The sequence below is a fragment of the Mchenga conophoros genome, linkage group LG7, assembly GCF_057382185.1.
Source record: "Mchenga conophoros isolate Kocher_MC1m ecotype Shallow Benthic linkage group LG7, M_conophoros_male_GT1.1, whole genome shotgun sequence".
Classification (NCBI taxonomy): Eukaryota; Metazoa; Chordata; class Actinopteri; order Cichliformes; family Cichlidae; genus Mchenga; species Mchenga conophoros.
In genome coordinates, this window is record NC_140532.1 from 31,904,512 (window position 1) to 31,925,308 (window position 20,797).

At 40.2% G+C, this 20,797-nt stretch overlaps 1 protein-coding gene across 1 annotated transcript; it reads right to left on the bottom strand.

Moving 5' to 3' along the window:
• Nucleotides 1–108: 108 nt before the first annotated feature.
• LOC146570455 (uncharacterized) lies at nucleotides 109–19,096 on the bottom strand. The gene is made up of 6 exons (XM_085278888.1): nucleotides 18,902–19,096; nucleotides 7,682–7,823; nucleotides 6,782–7,229; nucleotides 6,244–6,486; nucleotides 5,866–6,113; nucleotides 109–4,476 (listed from the first exon to the last, which is right to left on the bottom strand). Exons 2-6 carry the CDS (start codon nucleotides 7,813–7,815, stop codon nucleotides 1,953–1,955), a joined length of 3,597 nt encoding a protein of 1,198 aa, XP_085135014.1. The 5' UTR covers nucleotides 7,816–7,823; nucleotides 18,902–19,096; the 3' UTR covers nucleotides 109–1,952.
• Nucleotides 19,097–20,797: the final 1,701 nt, after the last annotated feature.

Genomic DNA, 20,797 nt, shown 5'->3' on the forward strand with positions numbered 1-20,797 from the left:
ACTGACATCAGTCTTGACCGCTCACTCTCAGGAAGAAACTAAAATACTGAAAATGTGCTTATGTAGTGCTATTAAGTGTGAATAAGTTGTGCGAAAACAAACACGCAGTTTTTTTCTGTAAAATTCACAGTTTATAACTTTAATAAAAGTTGCAGTTTGATCTTCACTGTATCATAAAAGAGTGCAGTAAAGACGCACATCACCATATAAATGTTTAAGACTGATCTCTGCACAGCCTCTTCCATCTACACAACACCAATATGACATTTTCTTACTTTAAAAATCAGACAAACCTCAGTCACCTCTCTTAAAGTGCTTCATATTTTACCCCGTCAGTACATTGTGTTAACCAATTACAGCCATTAGCTGCTCACTGCTTGGCTATTGATTTTTATGTTTTGATGTGGGGTAAATTGTACATCTTCACAACACCCTCAGAGCTTTGGTGTCTAATGACACAAACAGTCTAGCAGTAGAAGGCAGTTAGCAGAAATTTAGTAACACAGGATGAAAAAGCAGCTATAACTGTAAACGTGAAAATAATAATATGTAATCTTATAGCAGGACACTTCCTTGTATGTTATCATTTTTAATATCAAATTTCTAGTATCAAAGATGAAGATTTCATAAAGTTTAATCAAATGATGCTCTGGAGCATCAGCAAGTGAAGAACCCATAACATTTTATGCTTTTGATCTGGATAACGTTTTTAAAAGTTAAATTGTGAAATTTATGCTGGCCTTTCTGGAGGATATCCTCCCTGAGTGTACTTATCAAATTAGTTTAGCATCGAATGCTGAGTGTAAAGAGGCCAACTGGCATTTGGCTCCTTTCCTACATTCTTCTTAAGCTGTCAACCACTTTATCTTTGTTTCAACCACTGCATTTTTAGTCCAGTACTTGTGTAATTTGGCACTTCTCAGCCTCTCTCCCTGTCTCCCCTCTGTATGAATGGCTTCTTGACAGCCACCTTTCCACTGAGACCACTTCTGATGGGACTTTGGGAAACAGGAGATGAATCAAATGCCAGATGCAGGACACTGGATAAAGATACTGTTACATATTGTTTTCATTTTCTGCACCTTCTTTGTCCTCCATTTGATCAGTTTCCTCAAAGTTGTTAAGGACACTCTGCACACCATGTCAATATAAGCCATGTTTTCCATTAATAATTGTTTGTTTTGTGCAGAAATACTGTTTCATGAGTTTTATTAAATTATGTGTCTTTGTAACAAAAAAACTTTGTAAAATAATGCTTTAAAACTGGTTCTTTGCTCAGTTGTTATGCATAGGTTACACTCTTTTATCCATTGAGTTAGGTGGCCAGTGTTAAGTGGCTCGTGCTTAACAAATACACAACAAAAAATAATTTCTCTGAAAATGGGAAGGAAAAGGAATGGACTGAAAATGACTGAAAAGAAAAACTCTCAAAGACCTTAAGAAAACCTGGAGAACTCTTGCTGAAAGCCACTGATAATGAACTGTGGATTTCCGGGCTATTGTTTTTACCGACTGAGAGTTGGCTAGCTTGCATAGCTACCGTTAATTGTCATGCTAACTTTGTACTTTTCATTGTTGACATTCACTCAAGCAAGAAGGATCACAAAACAGCACCAAACTATATAAGAAGCGTAAAGAAAGAAAAAAAAAATCACGACTCATCAGTAGTTTTCAAATCTGACCTAAAGTAAACACAGACATGTTGCTAACTGTATTAGTTACTTCCTTCTGGGCATGTGAGGTTGTTGATGGCATCAACAGTTGAAATAAATATCTTTTTGCAGTTTTCCAGTAGCCTAGCCTAAACCTAAACATGCAGAACACAAGTTTGGATTAAAAGTATCTCTGGTCAGCATCTGAAATAAGACATGACAATCCCAGCTTTTGACACATTTAGTTCATATCAGGTATAAATAATACCCAGCACTTCTAATTTCTCCTCTCAGAAAATTTTAACTTTCTTCTTCTTCTTCTTCTTCTTCTTCTTCTTCTTCTTCTTCTTCTTCTTCAGCATCTTCATATTTTTCTTTGTTCATTTTCCAGCTCAGAGTCCACTCACTGTTTGGCATGCTGTCTTCTTCATGCGTCAGTCCCATATACCGCTGACTCCGGTGCTCCATAGAGAAACACACCACGTCATCATCATCTGGCTTTCTATAGCGACAAATCCTCCATGAGTCCTTCCAAGCTCTCAATTCCGATTCCTCACCCTCTTCGTAAGCCTCATCCTCAGCATCACAACCTCCTCTGTGAGCTACTGCCACCATCCATGACTGCTTCCAGGAGGGAAAGCAGGCGTTCAGTTTGTGGAACTGCAGATGGAGCGGGACATCGGGCTTATGTTTCATTCTTTTCTGTGACTTCTTCACCTTCTTTTCTTCTTCTGTGTTTTTCTCTACTATAACCTCTGCTTCATTTTCTTTCTCACCAGCCTCCTTCTCTTCATCCTCCTCCTCCTCTTCCTCATCCTTGTGATGGTCAGCTTTTTTGTCATTCTCTTTAATTTCTTCTTCATCTTTCTCAAATATTAAACCACCTTCCTCCTCGTCAACATTTTCATTCTCCTCTCTGTCTTTACCATCCTCATCACTCTCCTGGTCGTTGTCTGCTTCATCCTCTTCTTCCTTCTCTTCTTCTTCATCCTCGCTATCTACATTATTGCCTTCATTCTTTTGCGCATCATCCTCTTCTTCATCTTCATCAGCTTTGTCATCATCTTCATCTTTTTCATCTTCCTCCTTATCTACATTAACCCTACTACTCTTATTTCTTTCTGTTTCATTTTTTTCATCCCCACCACCCTCTCCCTTTTCTTCTTCTTCTTCTTCTTCTTCTTCTTCTTCTTCTTCTTCTTCTTCTTCTTCTTCCTCTCCTTCTTTTGCTTCTTCTTCTTCATCTTCATCTTCTTCTTTTTCTTTTGCTTCTTCTTCTTCTTCTTCTTCTTTTTCTTTTGCTTCTTCTGCTTCTTCTTCTTTTGCTTCTTCTTCTTCTTCTTCTTCTTTTTCTTTTGCTTCTTCTGCTTCTTCTTCTTTTGCTTCTTCTTCTTCTTCTTCTTCTGCTTCTTCTTCTTCTTCTTCTTCTTTTTCTTCTTCTTCTTCTTTTTCTTTTGCTTCTTCTTCTTCTTTTTCTTTTGCTTCTTCTTCTTCTTCTTCTGCTTCTCCTTCTTTTGCTTCTTCTTCTTCTTCATCTTCATCTTCTTCTTTTTCTTTTGCTTCTTCTTCTTCCTCTTCTTCTTCTTCTTCCTCACCTTCTTTTGCTTCTTCTTCATCTTCATCTTCTTCTTTTTCTTTTGCTTCTTCTTCTTCTTCTTCCTCTTCTTCTTCTTCTTCTTCCTCACCTTCTTTTGCTTCTTCTTCATCTTCATCTTCTTCTTTTTCTTTTGCTTCTTCTTCTTTTCCTTCTTTTGATTCTTCTTCTTCCTCCTCTTCTTCTTCTTCTTCTTCTCCACCTTTATCTTTCTTGTCCATCTCTTTGTATTTTTCTTTTTCACATACATTTGTTTCATCATCATTGTTATTATAATCTTCATCTTCCTCCTCTTCCTCATCTACCTCTGCATCTTCATCCCTGCCACCATCATGGTTTCCTTTCTCCTCATTTATGCCATTCTTGTTCTCCTCTTCCTCATCTTCTATGTCTTCCTCCTCCTCTTCTTCCTTTATTTCTGCATTCACTTCCTCTTCTTCGTCTGTGCCTTCCTCATTCAGCTTTTCCACTTTGTCATCCCTTTCATCTTCATTCAATTCACTGTCCTGCTCTTCCTCTTCTACTTCACCCTCATCATTTTCATTTGTGTCTTTTTCCTGCTTCTCTACCTTAGTTTTTTCATCCCCTTCCTCCACCTCCTCCTCTTCTTTCTCCTCCTCATCGTTATCTGTTTCATTGTCATCTTTTTGATTGCCTTTTTTGTTTCCATCCTCCCTTCCACCATCTTCATCCTGTTCCTCTTCATTGTCTTCTTCCTTGCCCTCCTTCTTGTTGTCAGTATCTTCATACTCTTCTTCCTCCTCCTCCTCATTTTCATCCACTCCTTCATCTTCTTCCTCATCATCTTCAGCCTTCTTGTTAAGGGCTTTTTCTTTCTTTTCTATAACTATTTCTATTTTTCTCTCCTTTTCTAGTTTTTTGTCCACATTATTTTTATTGAAAGCTTCCTCCTCTTCAACTCCTTCATCCTCCTCCACACCATCCAGATTTCCATCCTCCTCTTCCTCATCCATATCTCTGTCCTCATTATTCACTCCTTCATCATCCTCCTCCCCTTTGACATATATTTCCTCTGCTTCCCCCTCCTCCTCTGTTTCCTCCTCCTCTACCTTAAACCATCCTCTTGGAGCCTTCCAGGCCTCCATCCACTCAGTGGTGTCTGTCATCTCCTCGTCCAACTCTGATGTGAAGAGGAAGTTTGTAGCTTTGCGTTTTCTCTCCAGCATGGCACTGTGTTGATGATTGGAGTTTACAGAAGCTTTGCACCACCTGTGGATGAAATCACGGTTTGGTTAAATGGACATGAAGAAGAACTTTTCATAGAAATATAACAGTAGAAATAGTAAACCATGTGTGATTCAGGCTAGGGCTGAATCAGTTAGGCCTGGATCAGGTGACCCCGAATCCTCCCTTTGTTATGCTGCAAAAGGGGGATGCTGCTGGGAGATTCCCATGCATTCACATTTCTCACTCACTATATGTTAATAGACCTCTCTGCACTGATTCATAGTTGTTATTAATCTCCAGCTCTCATCCACAGCATGTCTTTTATCCTGTCTTCCTTCCCCAACCAGTCTCTGCATGTATTATTGTAAGGTCTACTGTATAATACAAAGCTACTTGAGGGGACTGATTTTGTGATTTAGCGCTATATAAATAAAACTGAGCTGAATTGAATTGAATCTGAAGACATTTGAGCTGATTTGCTCATCAGGTCCATCTTTGGGAAGATCACAAAAACAACCAAGAAAGACATGCAACTCCAAAACAGAGGGGTTTTGTAGCTGTTTTGTTTCTGTTTGTGTCACGGCGAGTGGAGTGAGCCGTGGGGAAATAATAAAGGAGGATCTAATTGCAGTAGTGAAGGTGAGGTGGTTTATTGAACACAAAATGCAAATGGAGAAACAGCAAAAGGGACTGAAAACTATTTAAACTGAGAACAACTAAACTACTGAACACAAACCAGGACCTGAACATGAAGGAGGATGAGCAGAGGTAAATGACGACGGACATCATGAAGCATGGTGGATACACAGACAGACCAGCCACTACAATGACAGAAAACACGACCTAAAAACACTCAGAGAAACACAGGGAGATTACAGACAGGTGGGGGACACAGCTGGGAGTGATTAACGAGACGAGACAAGGGAGGTAAACTGAACACGCTCACATGAGACATAGACTTTCACAATAAAACAGGAAACAAGAAACCACTAAACAAAGTTTATTTTTTGCCTGTTTGACAAATTGTGATAGTTGACAAAGATAACCTGAGTAAATGCAAAATTGTTTTTAGATGACCATTTCATTTATTAGGGAACAAAAGCTTTCAAACCTAGGTAGAGCAAGAATTAGAGCAGGCCCTCTACTAACTGGAAGATTGGTGGTTTGATCCCTGGCTACTCCAGTCTGCTTGCCTTGGGCAAGAAACGGAACCCCAAGTTGCTCTTTGATGCATTCATCAGCGTGTGAATGTTAGCCAGAAAGCATCAGGTGTAGAAAAATGTGCCTGTTTGAAGGTCTGTGTTTTTTGTGGAGTTTTACAAACTATCAAGTTGCCTTATCATAACGCAAGATAACAAGTCTTCATGAATCTTATTACAAATATAGCCCTTTTATGTTTAGCATCAGGTGCAGAACACAGTGGTAACTCACCTGAGCTGCTGCTTATATCCCCAGCAAGTGCTCCAGCTTTTCTGCCGTTCTTCACCTTCCTCTGGAGGAGCTGCTGACAGTAGCCAGGATTTGCTCCATCCTGGTACGCACACATCAGTTATAGTCATCATAACTTCAGCGTCCGCACTGAAGGAACTCTCACTTAGCGTCTCATCATCTGTGAAGTCGTTTGTTTCAAAATCTGCTCCAGACATTTTCCATGAATCCTCCCAGTCAAAGGGTTCATCCTGTTTGATGATTCAAGAGTGGTAATACAAATATTAATAAGTGTTTATCTGATTCAGTGCTCATGTAGCATCTGGCCAAACCATAAAGAGCAGAAATCAACAATACAACAGTCATTGTAATGATCCCCACCTCCTCCTCTAGCTGTTGTATTTGATCAAAGTTGTTGGTTAGGTTTTGTTGGTAGTCAGTCCAGATATGATCCCAGTCCTTTTTCTCCTGCCTGAAGGGAAAGTTCATGATCTTCCAGGTACCAGCCCAAACAGGAAGAGAATATGTTTCTATCGCAACCTTACAAACGTTCTCTCTTTGAAATAGAATATCCCAGTGAAACTGTTTTGCCTCAGAAAGCTCCACCTGGCCTGGACTCTTCACCTGGAAACAAGAAAAACAAGACAACACTGCAAAGTTATCTACAAAATCTGAACAGGATGTTAACTGAACAGCAAACTCTGTTTGATTAAGATCAGGTGACTTGTCCCTTGAAGGATATTTAACGATTTGTTTTGTTTATTTTTCTTCTGACCCTGTTTGGGTGTTTTAGGCACTTTTACATGTATGGCACCTTGGAAGTTCCTTCTATTAAGCTATGTCGTGTAGTCAGGACTGTACCCAAAATATTTCCCAGACCTCAAAAACTGCAGGCAATATTAAATTTTAGTGTTTGTACCTGTTTCCAGGATTGATTCCACTTATGAGCAGGAAACATCCATTCACCCTTCAGTCCGCTTCCCTTTGCTTTGTACTTGCTGTTCTTAGTTAGCTCTATGGTTGTGAACCCTAGAATTCTGGTTTGCAACTCTTGGGCTTTCAGAAAAAGATACTTTGGTGGCTTCAAGCTCATCCAGGAGTCCTTCCAGCAAATTCGAAATGCATCAACCTCTACTTTGCGCTTTTGCCTTCGAAGTCTGGGTGATGTTGACCTTCTCGGAGGAGGTGGTGGAGGAGGAGGCTCAGCTTTGGGTTTGGGAGGAGGAGGGACAACTTTGAATCGAATTCTGGGCTTGTTTTTTTCTGCTTCAGCTGCACCACTTGTGACCCTCTTAAACTCACTCATGCCATCTTTCATCTTGTCTCCATTAGCAACCAGCCAGTGATAGTTCCATTTTGAGAGTAGCCTGCAGATTAAAATAAAAAAACACGCTGGATCAGTGTATATGAATACAGATCTTAGGTACAGAAACATTCATCAGCTGTGGACCAAGGACCAAACCTCCTGGCTGGCGATTACAGGCTGGTCTCAAATTATTAATTAAATGATTTGTGAAAATTAAAATGTATTTTATGTAAAACTTACTTTTTAAAAATGTTTGACCAGAAACAAACTTCTGCGTCTTTTCAAGTCAGCCCAAGCTCCATAAACAAGTACCTTTGGACCAGTTATCTATTGACATTAAAGTTTGATTTTACTGTTGTCTTTGAATGATGGAGGTGATTCAGGAATTCGTAGAATAATGTGATAATAAATTGGGAAATAAATTATAAGATAAAAATCTGAAAATCTTTATAGCTGCATTTTCAAATTTTCAACATTTTCTTTACATTGTACAAAAAAAAGGTTTATTCTCACAGATTGGTGGAACTTTTCTGCTTCCATTGTTCCTCTTTTTTGTTGTCGTCGGCGATGCTCTGGGCTCTCTTCTCCCACTGGTCTCTCAGACGCCCATTGCTGAATGTTCTCTGCTCCCCCTTTGTAGACAACATCTTGTTACCTGAGAGATGTAGAAATAATAATAATAATAATAATGATAAAACAACCATAAGAAGCCTTTAGAGTTTTTTTTCCCCAAATGACAGAAACATTAGGATCCAATCTCTAATTCTTAAGGCCTGGTCAGCTACAGCACTGGAAAAAATGTTGAATAGACCAAATGTAACCCAAAACTTGTGAACTATAGGCTTGACAGTGGTTTCAGCAACTTTGTGAGCCAAATGTGGTCCATATGCTACAATGTGTCTGTTATTTGGTCCATGTCAGGCAAACCCTCAGCTAAGTTGAAGCAGCCTGGTCTTTGGTCAAAACTCATAGCCAAAGAAAATACTGACAACAACAATCAAAAGTATGACTCCCATGAGTGTGGAGTAAAAAAAAATTCCATTTGTTGATTTAAAATGACGTTTGTGGCAGACCTGCCATGAGGGGGGGAAAAAAGTGGAACAGCTTTCAAGAAAAATGATGAAGAATGGATTTTTTGTTTAGAAACAAATCTTGTTTCTCATGAACAACTCGATGATTGCACAATCAACAATTTTGTCTGTGCTTGATTGTGGAGATGCTGCAGGCATGCATGTTTCTATATCTGTAGAACCCAAAAGGTTGATATTTTTTTTTATTCTGTTCATCTGAATGTAGCGTTTTCAGTGGGAGAAACGTTTCGTCCCTCATCCAAATGACTTCTTCAGTCTCAGCTGACTGCAGGTTTCTCAAACCCTATAAACAGTACATTTGCTTAATAACCAGTGTTGGGGAGTAACGGAATACATGTACCGCCGTTACGTATTTAGAATACAAAATATGAGTAACTGTATTCCGTTACAGTTACCGTTTAAAAAGGTGGTATTCAGAATACAGTTACTTTGTTGAAATAAATGGATTACACTGCGGTACTTTCCTGTTTCATTTTGTCGCGGGTCAGGACTGTTTGGGTTTTGTTTGACAGCTACGTTCTTTTGTTCCAGGCGGCAGAGTTACGGTTGCCATGGTTACAGGGCGACGCTCTCTCTCTCTCTGCGACTGTGTGTTTCCTGGGTGAGAGAGCGCCTTTTCGTTGTTGTTGTTGTTGTGCTAAGCTAACAGGCAGAATGCTACAAGCATAGCTCTAAAGCAGTGGTTCTTAACCTGGGTTCGATCGAACCCTAGGGGTTCGGTGAGTCGGTCTCAGGGGTTCGGCAGAGCCTCCACTGCGGAGGTCGCAGAGGTCCAGCCACGCCCGAATTATCTTGTAAATTTGTGATGACACGCCCCCTTCTGGCCATCACTGGCTGCAGACGATCATGCTACACTGCTTGGCCAATCAGGCCTGCGGGGAATGTAGCGCGCGCAGTAGTCAACATGTGAATGTCGTGGTAGTACTTCGCGTGATTTTTTTTTTTAACATTTTAATCCATACTAACTATGCCGGGCAAAAAAAGAAAGTGGTTGGATGAATATGTACAGTATGGATTTACATGTATCACGGAACGTGATGGGAGTGAGCGTCCTATCTGCATGATTTGCAACGCCAAGTTGAGCAACTCTAGTCTCGCAACTAAAGGAACACTTCTTGAAGCTGCATGGAGACGGGGAATACAAGAACACAACACTTGCTGAATTCAAGGTGAAGAGAGCCAAATTCGATGAAAGGCCCACTCTGCCTGCTCTTGGATTTGTACCCGTTAACAAACCGATCCTCACAGCATCGTACGAAGTTGCTTACCTGATCGCAAAGCAGGGCAAGCCACACACCATTGGTGAAACACTCGTGAAACCAGCCGCGTTAAAGATGGCAAATCTGATACTCGGAACAGCGGCCGAAGGTAAATTATCACAAATTCCTCTTTCAAATGACACCATCAGCGACAGAATAGAAGACATGAGTAAAGACATCTTGGCTCAAGTAGTCGCCGATCTGATTTCAAGCCCGGCAAAATTCAGCCTTCAGCTCGATGAGAGCACAGACGTTGCTAATCTAAGCCAGCTTACTGTTTTTGTGCGCTATGTGAAAGATGACATGATAAAAGAAGATTTTTTATTTTGTAAGCCTCTTACAACAACAACTAAGGCAGCCGATGTGAAGAAGCTTGTGGATGACTTCTTCCGAGACAACAATCTTTCATGGGACATGGTTTCTGCAGTTTGTACAGATGGAGCTCCCGTCATGCTGGGAAGAAACTCTGGTTTTGGTGCGCTAGTAAAAGCCGATGCACCACACATCATTGTGACTCATTGTATTTTGCACAGGCATGCATTGGCAACAAAAACCTTGCCCCCAAAAATGGCAGAAGTATTAAAAACCGTGGTGGAATGTGTGAACTATGTGCGAAATAGTGCTCTGAGGCACCGCATCTTCAGTGAGCTGTGTAAAGAAATGGGCTCTGAATTCGAGGTACTTCTGTACCATTCTAATGTTCGGTGGTTATCCCGGGGACAGGTGCTGAATCGTGTTTTTGCCATGCGTGTGGAATTAGCCCTGTTTTTGCAAGAGCACCAACACTGTCATGCAGATTGCTTCAAAAATCCTGAGTTCATTCTCATTTTAGCGTACATGGCTGATATATTCGCAGCTCTCAATCATCTCAATCAGCAGATGCAGGGTGGTGGAGTCAATATCATAGAAGCGGAAGAACACCTGAAGGCTTTTCAAAAAAAGCTAACGTTATGGAAACGACGAACAGAGAACAACAACTTTGCAAACTTCCCCCTTCTGGACAACTGTGTAAGTAAGGTCGAAGATGTGTCTGGAATCTGAGATGTTTCTGTATCCACGGAACTGAAGCAAACAATTGCAACGCACTTAGATGAGCTTGCAAAGTCTCTCGACAGATATTTCCCTACAAGAGAGTCATATCCAGCATGGGTGAGACAGCTGTTCACGTTTGCTGTTGAGACAGCAGATGTCAATGATGAATACCTTGACGAAATCATTGAAATTCAGCAGAGCCAGGTTCAACAGCAACTCTTCAGAACAACAACACTCTCAACGTTTTGGTGTCGACAAATGGACAAGTATCCAATTATTGCTAAGAAAGCCCTGGATTTTTTTATACCATTTGTTACAACATATCTTTGCGAGCAATCCTTTTCGACGATGCTGGACATAAAAACGAAGAAAAGGAACAGACTTTTCTGTGAAAATGACATGAGACTGGCACTTGCCAAGGTGAAGCCACGCATATCTGAACTGGTCTCTCAAAGGCAACAGCAGAAGTCACACTGATTTGCAGGTATGTAATTTGTTGTAAGTTCATGCATTGTGTTGGTTTTGTTCTTTGAACAAGGTGATGTTCATGTACGGCTCATTTTGTGCACCAGTAAAAAAACATATCTATGTCTTGAATTTGAAAAAAAAAAAAAAATTCACTAAAGAGGGGTTCGGTGAATGCGCATATGAAACTGGTGGGGTTCGGTACCTCCAACAAGGTTAAGAACCACTGCTCTAAAGAATGTAGCATCATGTTCAGTGTAGTCCGTGATGCTGGGAGAATGGACTGCCATACACGTTATGTGTCTGTGAGCGCTAGGAGGGAGAAAAAGGGGAGTGGAAAGGTACGAGCAGTCATCGAGCAAAAACGGGAGCTGGAAGCATGTAAATATAATAATAACCACTGCAGCCAAGAAGAGTGCCTGACGAGCCCAGTTGTAAGTAAGCTATTAAGACTCGACTGTACACTGTGTTCGTGTTTTCCTCCGAAAACAACAAGTTCCGTTGGAGCAGCCTTTCAACGCCTCTCTCTGTCTGTCGCAAGAAAAGTTGAACCACACAACAAAGTAGAGCTATTTTTCGGCTACCAGCCGACAGGGACCCCGCCGTATTATGCTGGGCTTACACTGTGCGATTTTTTCAGTCGCGCGATTCAGCTCCTGCTCAAACTGTACGATTGACTCGCAGGGGTTAGAAGTTCATAGGTCACGATGCAGGGTCTCACACTATACGGCCCGATGCTCTGATGCGACCTGAGTGCTCACACTGTGCGTCCATAAAAATGAAGGTTATAACAGAAATTCTGTCGCTCGCTCTCCCTCTCCGTCTTTCACTCACACAGACACACCACCACCATCAACTTTGCTAAATTGCTAATGAAAAACATTGGTCAGGCAGCTGTGATTGAGCAGCAGTGTCGATCCAACTATTTTCACGGTTGTTGTGGTCGTGATAATTTTGTGAGGCCACATCGAAAGGGCTCGGATGGTTCTACAGGTTGTGCCTCCATCGCTTGTGTCCAGATCACACGCTGCACTGCCGTGCTACGCCGTCTTTTTCGCTGACATTTGTGTTTGCGCGTGCGCAGTGTGGCAAACTGCGGTGACACCCTCACGACCAAGCGATTGATGATCGGGAGCTGGTCGTGAGGTGTCAATCGCTTCTCGTTACCCCACGTATACTACACGATGCACGACGCACGATGAAGGCCAAAATCGGGCCGATCGCCAAAACGATCGCACGACTCAAAAATCGGCTCAAAATGGGCCAAAAATCGCACAGTGTGAGCCCAGCATTAGTCAGAGGTCCCTTTACTACAGTTCGGAGTCGCGGACCTTCAGTAATAGTAATAAATCACACAGCAATAGTACATTCACGTTGTTGTAAAAAGCATGATAGTATTGTAGCGGGTCAGGGCTGTTCGGGGTTCTGCTTGTACAGTTATGTTTTGTGTATGTTGCCATGGTGACGGGTGACGCCCTCTCGCTGCAACGGTGTGTCCTTCCGGGGTCAGAGGGCGCCCTATGTGTGTTGTGGTTGCCGCGCTGAGCAGTTAGCTAGTGGCAGTGTGTTCTTCTGCAAATGTAATAAACGGCTGTGCTCCCTGGCTAGCTCACGGGAAGCAAGACCAAACGATACCTCCGTCTCCTCCTTGTCTGAACTCGCCACAATATATTAAGTAATCCAAAGTATTCAGAATACGTTACTGTCATTGAGTAACGTAACGGAATAGGTTACAGAATACATTTTGGGGCATGTATTCTGTATTCTGTAATGGAATACATTTTAAAAGTAACCTTCCCAACACTGTTAATAACTGAAACCAGCCCACTGAATGAACAGTGGGCTGTGAGGTTGTTCATTCAGTGGCAGTCAGCTGAGACGGAAAAAGTAATTTGGATGAGTGACGAAATGTTTCTCCTACTGAAAATGTTACGTCCAGATTAACAGAATCAACCTTTTGGGATTTACTTACGTGGATGACTGAGCATGCATCAAAATATTATTTGTAGAAGTACATTATGACTCATCACAGGTATTTTCTTACTCCTCTGTATGTTATATGGAAAAGTGTGACAATGCTCCCTAGCAAATAGAAGACCTCTACTTCTTGTTTGAATTTAAAGTGAGTACTTACAGCATCAGGTCACAGGACATTTAACATTAGCTGTACTTGCTGTTCATACTGAACTTGGAAAAACTGGAAATAATTTGCAGCCAATAAATGTAACGAGCTACAAAAAACTATGAAACTGCATTCTGTGATTCAACTGGAACATTTTAAAAGGTTATATTTGTCTATCTGCAACTAGTTTTGCATATGTTTTTCTTGATTTGTGATCAGTGTAGCTGTTTGTCTCAATATTTGGACTGTTTGTTGTACACGTCTCTAAAAATAGATCTAAATTTCAATGAGACTATAAAGGATTTAATAATAATAATAATGCGACAGCGGTAGGAAGAATGTGTACATGCCAGACTGGAATTGGATGTCTGTATTCCTCATTTAGACCCTGATTTATCCACTGGAAACTGATGCAGGAAATTGAGTTCCTTAAAAGGTTTTGTCTCTTGCAAAGGCACCTGTGTTGAAAATGGGGCTTTTTTTTTTTGGTGTGCTGGTAAAGAATCACCAGAGATCTGTTGATTCTTTTACTTCTTCCTAAAGTACATCATGGGCTACTTCTGACTTTAAGTGTCATTAGTTATTCAAGATTGCAGGAAAAAAAATTAGACGTATGCTGCACATTCTTGGAACAATGCGCCTCAAAATGAAAAATGTTACATAGATTATTGTTATTAACTTTCTTGTGGGGTCTTGCGAGATACTGAGACACAGATTTCTATCTGGTCTCAAAATGGAGATCTTTGGAGTGTAAGGTAAATATGTTAACAACTGCACCATGGAGCATCATTTGGTTATTCATTACAACATTTATTATTAAAACGAATTATTAAAATATCCTTTCCAGGTTTTTATTTCTTAGTTCAGATGTCATATTGTCTACCTTGACTGTATTCCTTGAAGTTTAGTTTGGTTTTTCAGTTTGACTGATTAATTTGACACTTTACTGTTTTCCCAAGTTATACTGCAATAATTTCAAAGACATAGACTAAACTTTGAAGTAGTGAACCTATTCAGAAGATCATCACAATTCCCACAGTACACAAACACAATACAACCCAGAAATGTAGCACAACATTTGCAGCCTATAAACACAACACACCAAATGTCCATTCTTTACCTTGTTTTCTCTGTATGGCTTTTCAAAATATGTTTCCAGTTTTGAGTAATCAGTAAATTAAGTTGCTAATACACCACTGAGCTTATCTAGATAAACATACTTTCATTCCGTATTGAATTCAGAAACGGTATTCGATATGAAACCGTTCCAACATTTTAAATTGGTACTTAAAAAGTAATCACCACCCAGTCTCCTCTTAGATACATACCGATAGTTCAACACAGTTTTGAGCCCAGCTTTGGTCCAGTTCTCAGTGCAGCGTCTTGTTGAATACTGGCTCATGTAACTGTGACACCAGACCACCACTTATGCTCTAAAATTAAACTCAGCTCTTCTTCAAGGAGCGACAACAACAAAACATCACAACACTGATTCAGGAAAGATGGAGATTCTGTGTCATTTAAACATAATAATAATGTCAGTTTGTTCATTTTAATCTGAAAATGTGTATATGTTAATGCCTTTGCTGTCAGTCAATGGTTTGTACTCTTCAGTTCATTATGATTCAAAAATAGAGAGAGGCTTTCACTATTTAAATAAAATGAAGATTCTCAACATTTTCTAGAAATAATCAGTCAAATTATACACAGGATATGTATATGATACTTTGATAAACTACAATAATATGGACAACCAGAGTCAGAGTTACAGTGAACTCAGAAAGGTCCCCGCCTTTAATCTGTGTCTGCTTGGAAAACTGACTCTGGACTTAGCAGTGTCTGTGTAAATAAATGAAGCATACTTAACAGACTAATGGTGAACTAAAATTAGAAAATGACCTCACATCTCCTTCACCACCTCAGTGTTCAGGATTTCAAGAAAATTTCAAGAAAAGAAATGACTACAGGCCTGGAAGGGTTACAAATATAAATGAAATGAAACCTTTCCAAACATACCACAGATTGCAAGTATCAGCTATGATTATCTAGGCTAAAGATGCATATCTCTCTTTATTTTTGACACAAAGTTAAAACTGTTATCCGTCCTCACCTCGGAGTCTGAGGAAGTGGTTAACAGTTTTCATTTTTCTTTGTAAGTTGGAGGATGCGGGGGTATGAGAACACACAGGTTTCTGAGTGCTCCTGTCCTGACTAAACTTTTGTGTTGAACTTTTAGGTTTTGTCAACAAAATTGCTTGGTTAGTAAAGTAATCCTGCCACAACTGGTGCAGTGCAGATATGAGGACCCAAATGCAGGACAAAGTAATAAAAAGGGAGCTTTAATGGCTGATAAAAAAGTTAAATATAAACTAAGTCTAAAGGATAATGATACAGAAATTCAGAAACACAGAAAATCACACAGAATTGTGAAAAGTACAGCACAAGAGAGAACCGCGAATCAGCAAAGACAAAAAAAGGGACTTAACATGAACGGTGGACTAATTACACCACAAGAAACAGGAGGGAGCATAAAAAAAAGCAACCATCAACAGGCGAAGAGAATCAGGGAAACAGGGGGAAAGCTAGACAGGAAATAAAAATGACACATGGCACATAAAGGACTTTCAAAGTAAAACAGGAAATAACCAACAGAGAACTAACACAGATATGTCAGTGAGAAAAGAACACCGGGGGACAAAGGTATTAACACAGTACTACAATTGCTCAGTACATAAATCAGAAGAAAAGATATGACAATAACTTAAACGCAGCACTATAATAATCATAAAGTAAAAAATGGAAACAAAGACTTAATATCACATCAATTAAAACTCACAAAAGAGATCAAAAGAAACCAAAAATCCAAACACTAACCAAACAAACCAAAACTTAAGTTCATTAAAAGAGAATCCAAGTTCAAAAACACAAAACCATAGCACCATGACCAGTGTTGGGACTAACGCATTATTAAGTAACACATTACAGTAACTACGTTATTATTGTGGTAACGAGCATGGTAACTAGTTATTATGCCAAAATCAGGAACGCGTTAGTCGTTACTGGGATTTAGATAGGGTCGTTACTCGTTACTTCGTGTGGTGGCTATCGCGGAGCTTCCACAGATTCAGTAACATTAGCAAGTGGTGGAAGCCAGCAGGTGGATGAAGGAAAAGGGACGCAGAAGGAAAAGAGACCCGAGGCGGCCGCCGGTCCAAGTGTGAACTGAACTTCAGGTAAGAAGTTATGACCTGCAGTCTCTCTGGGTCAGATATGAACCAAGTTTAGGTGGAGTTTGTTTTCGTTATTCTGACTTTTTCCATACTGCGTGCTAGCTAGCATGACGGAGTTTCTATACAGCTGGGTGGGTGCTATGAAGTTAATGATGTTGAACTTTATTTTGTTCATAAGTTATTAGAGTTGCCAACCGTCCCGTCTGGTATTCAGAGAAAATATTACACGTTTCTTATTGAGGTGAAAAGTTTGCCCCGGACTTCAGCTACAATGGAAAAGGCACAAAGCTGGAGTTATTCTGTGTCTTTGCTGCACAGCTGCCTCTTCTTCTCTCATTCTCCCCCCTCCCTCTCCCGTTTCTACTTCAATCATGAAAACTGATCAGTGATCAGCTGATCGGCTCTCTTGTTTGTTTATCACTCACTTTGCGCCGAAAGAGGAAACCAGCGGATGTCGCGCTAAACAACAGTAGCACGTTTAAGCTTGATCAGCTGTTGTTAGAATTTATTTAATATTAATTTCTAGTATCAGCTGATGTTTGCTGGAGCCACAGCTATAAAAAAGCTGCTGGTCATGATATGGTTTGTATATGTGGTGAGAGGGAAACATGAAGATGAAACCAGGAGATGTCCTTACTGAATCATCAGAGCTGAACAGGTGATGGAGAAGGAGGTTTACCTTTTAGGTGACATGAATGAGTTGAAGGGAAGTTATGAACTGTTTCTGAGAGACAAATAACACCAGGATCCTTTTTTAGGTAGCTGACAGCTGGTAACTGTGCAGGGGCGGGTCTAGCAAAGTGTTGCCAGGGGGCCATGTAGGGCATTAACAAGGAGAGGGGGGCACAAAGAAATACTTTTCTTTCTTATTCTCATTTAAAATGTCTAGCTTTTAAAAAATAATTAACTGAATCTTACAACAAACGATTGATAGATTGATGCATATATACCATCAAAACAGTGAACATCACTGTCACAACAGTGTTTATTTTCATTCAAAGGCTTTATGATTTTTCCTATAATGGTGGGCCGGTCTCTAGTCAAAATGCCCGGGCCAATTTTCTGTCCCAGTCCAGCCCTGTATGCAGCTCATCTGCAGTCTGGTGTTGCCTACATCTTCCTATTCAGAAGGCAGAGTTTCCGAGTTCTGAGTACAATTGAAAGCACCACGACTGCAGTTTTTGTGTTGGATGTAAAAGGCACACATGACGCTGTGACGTAGGCTAGAATCATGGCAGCAGTCAATGACGGTCCAGGCGTGGGATTTCTCTCGTGGAAATATGCACATTATCTTTTCCTTTCTATTGGTAGGTGGCACAGTGCACTTGTGGCAAGTAAGCAAGCTAGAAGACTGGCAAAGTTATGGAAGAAACACATTAACAAGAGAATTCTGAGTAAAACCAAAGTTACTTTCCCTAGTAACTAGTTACTAGGGAAAGTAACGAGTAACTTGAAGTAACTGAGTTACTTTTGAGAGAAGTAACTAGTAATGTAACTAAGTTACTATTTTAAAGTAACTTACCCAACACTGACCATGACACATGCTTTGTAGTGGTGCTAATAAACACTTTCACAATGTCTTCAAAAGACCTGAAGGCAAACTTCTCTCATATTCTGTACCTGATGAAAGATGTTGCTTTATTGAAGCACAGTACAGGAATCAGAAAAGTTAGAAAAGCAAAAAAGGAAATAAGAATAAAGCTTGGACTGACAATCAGAGCTCCTGGGCTTGAGAGGATTCAAATCTTACTTTTAGTCGTTATTGTAAAGATTAGATCAACGTCTGACCAAAGTTGCCTTTTGTTACTTTTTGCATTCAGGAACATTTACTTATTAACGGATAATGTTGGGTTTTTAATTTGAGCATATGTCAAATATGCTCAAATTAGGTCTTTCAAATAATGCATTTATTACAGTTTTCTGTTAGTGGGTGGAAATTATTTCTCTGAGGTCTAAGTCATCAGGTGCTAATCCTGTCCCACATTTGGAGAAAGGTAAACAGACTATTCTGGAAAAGTTTTTAATGTTTGTGAAAATGGTTGTTCTCCTTGATCCCTAATTGATGAGACCTGAGAGAAGAAATTCATAAAAAACAAGCTTTAATTACATAATCTGACTGCCCAGGGTTAGAGTTCAGGTTTGGGTCATCACCAATGGTGATGTAGACCTGAGAGGGTTAAAAATGTCTTTTAAGTTTTGCTTTTATTAATGTAATACTTTTGTTATTGTAAGACTTGACAGTCCAAGCAGTTAACCCTGGGAGCCTACATTACCCACAGTGCAACTTGACCAGTGGCATGTCCAAGATAAGTGTTTTATGCTTCTAGCAGTATTTGAGCCTTGAGCCTCTGTGTTATAGTCTAGCCCTAACTTACAGATGCACACAGACATGTAATGTAGCTTTCTTCATTCGGTATCTTTAGTATTTTTTTTCTTCAACAATCTAATTGAAATGAATTATATGAGTGACTAATTCATTACAATATACAGGAAGTTCAATAAATGTAAAATTAAAAATAACAATCCCAACTTACCTGAAGTCTTTCTGTGTCTCAGATGTTTTATTTAAATCCCCTCTTACATGTAACTCTGCATTAATGTGGACCACAGTTTGTGTTCACTACTGACTGTCAGTGTCTGCGCCTGTCTGTCTCTACACTTTACAGCAGCTTCAGTGGTTCCTGTCTTACTCTCTCTCTCTCTCTGTTTTCAGTTCGTTTCTGCTTTTAACTTTTACCAGCGTACACTCAGTGTGTCCCGTGTCTCTGCTCTGTGGTGAGAAGGCTTCCCTTCTTTGCTATTTTTACATCATACGCTAACAGATCCAGAGCTCTAAATTTAGTTTCAGGGTGAGGCAACAAGAAACAGGACAGGAGCAGCCGGCTGCATGGAAATACGGAGAAGTGACATGAATTGTGCACAATCGAAATGGATTTTTAATTAACAGGTGCAGCTGCATAGACAAACAGGACAGCTGTTTGCAAGTGTTAACCAATCAGAAACCAAATGGTTTTTGAATCTTTAACAGCTGTAACATGCACATTTACTCCTCCAGAGATTTCTCACGCCGCCTGGCAATCAGCCAATCAGAGTCTGAAACACCTCTCCATATCAGATTGCAGGCATCCAGGCTCCCGTGGGAAAAGCTGGGTTAACTGTCTTCCTGACAGTTGGAGTACTTGGAAGTGAAACTGTCCTGCTTTACAAAATTGGTTCTAGCTTTAAAAAAGGTGTCAAGTTTGTGGGAATGAAAGCTAAAGGAGACTGTGCCATTACCCAATTAATTTAAAAGCTGCTAAGTGGGAAAAGATTCCAGTTTCCTCCATAATAGCAGTTTGTTGGCTGCAACTAAAAAATAAAGGCAATACAGGAGTTTCACCAAGGTTCCCACATTAAAATGTTCAGCTTTACAACAGAAATAAACAGATATGTCTGTGAAGGTTCTCAGTCATCCAGGTCATCGTAGTCAAAGGAGCTTGCAAAGAAAAGCGTCTGGACTTCTTTAAGTTACTTGGATACGTTTCACCTCTCATCCGAGAAGCTTCTTCAGTTCTAAGGTCAAATGGTGGAAATAAACAGACTAACAAAAGTTTACAACCTGATAAAAAAAGGTTTCTGTGGAGTGTTCCTGCTTCATAACAACAGTGAAGTGACATATCTTTTCACAACTCATGCTTGAGTTAACTTGGTCAGGCCTAAAGGTAAGGGTGTGACTGCTTTAAATGATTGTCATATCTATGCAAATGCCACAGACTGGTAGGTAACCATCTGGAAACCACCAGTCAACTGAGAAAAATGTACTCTTCCTAGCTGGTTGGTGAGTAGTTCCTGGCCCTTGCCAGGCAGAATAAATCATAAAGAGGATATGTCACCAAAAACATCCTTGTGATCGGTATTAAATTGCTACAGTCACCTGTAGCAAACCAGAAACAGAACATGATCTTCAAAATAAAAGATGTGCCTTGCTACTGTCAGCACTCAGTCAACACATTTCAAAAGATCCAGTGTTTTACTTCCAGTGTTTTCAGTACTGCCTGTACAGTAGCTGCCAAATGTTTAAAGACAAGTTTGTTAGCAGCCAAACCAACTGCAGTCACCTAGCAAGGTCACCTAGCAATGACCTCTCCCTCCACCCTGCCTCACCAACCAGTTTGAGAATAAACAGTTTTCCTTCATGACATTTGGCCATGAAAACCTGGGCTTTCCAAGGTGGATGGGTGACTTAATAGTGTCTACATTCACCTTTTATGGTCTATGAGGTCAATTCCTGTGAAATATTTGGGAGGTTTCAATATTTAACATATACTCTGATGGGGCTTTATTTGTTGACGTTGTCCACCCACCTCATCTTTTGTGTCACCTCTAGATTTAGTGGTTTATATGATCTGGATAAACTGTCTGTTTGTTTACAGCCCTGTGTGATTTATTTC

Excerpts from the sequence above, each read along its gene's own strand:
- LOC146570455 (XM_085278888.1), bottom strand. The coding sequence starts at position 7,815 with ATGTTGTCTACAAAGGGGGAGCAGAGAACATTCAGCAATGGGCGTCTG. Across the intron at positions 6,114-6,243 it reads TACAACAGCTAGAGGAGGAG|GATGAACCCTTTGACTGGGA; the intron begins GTGGGGATCATT and ends ATCATCAAACAG. Across the intron at positions 4,477-5,865 it reads GGATATAAGCAGCAGCTCAG|GTGGTGCAAAGCTTCTGTAA; the intron begins GTGAGTTACCAC and ends TTTCATCCACAG.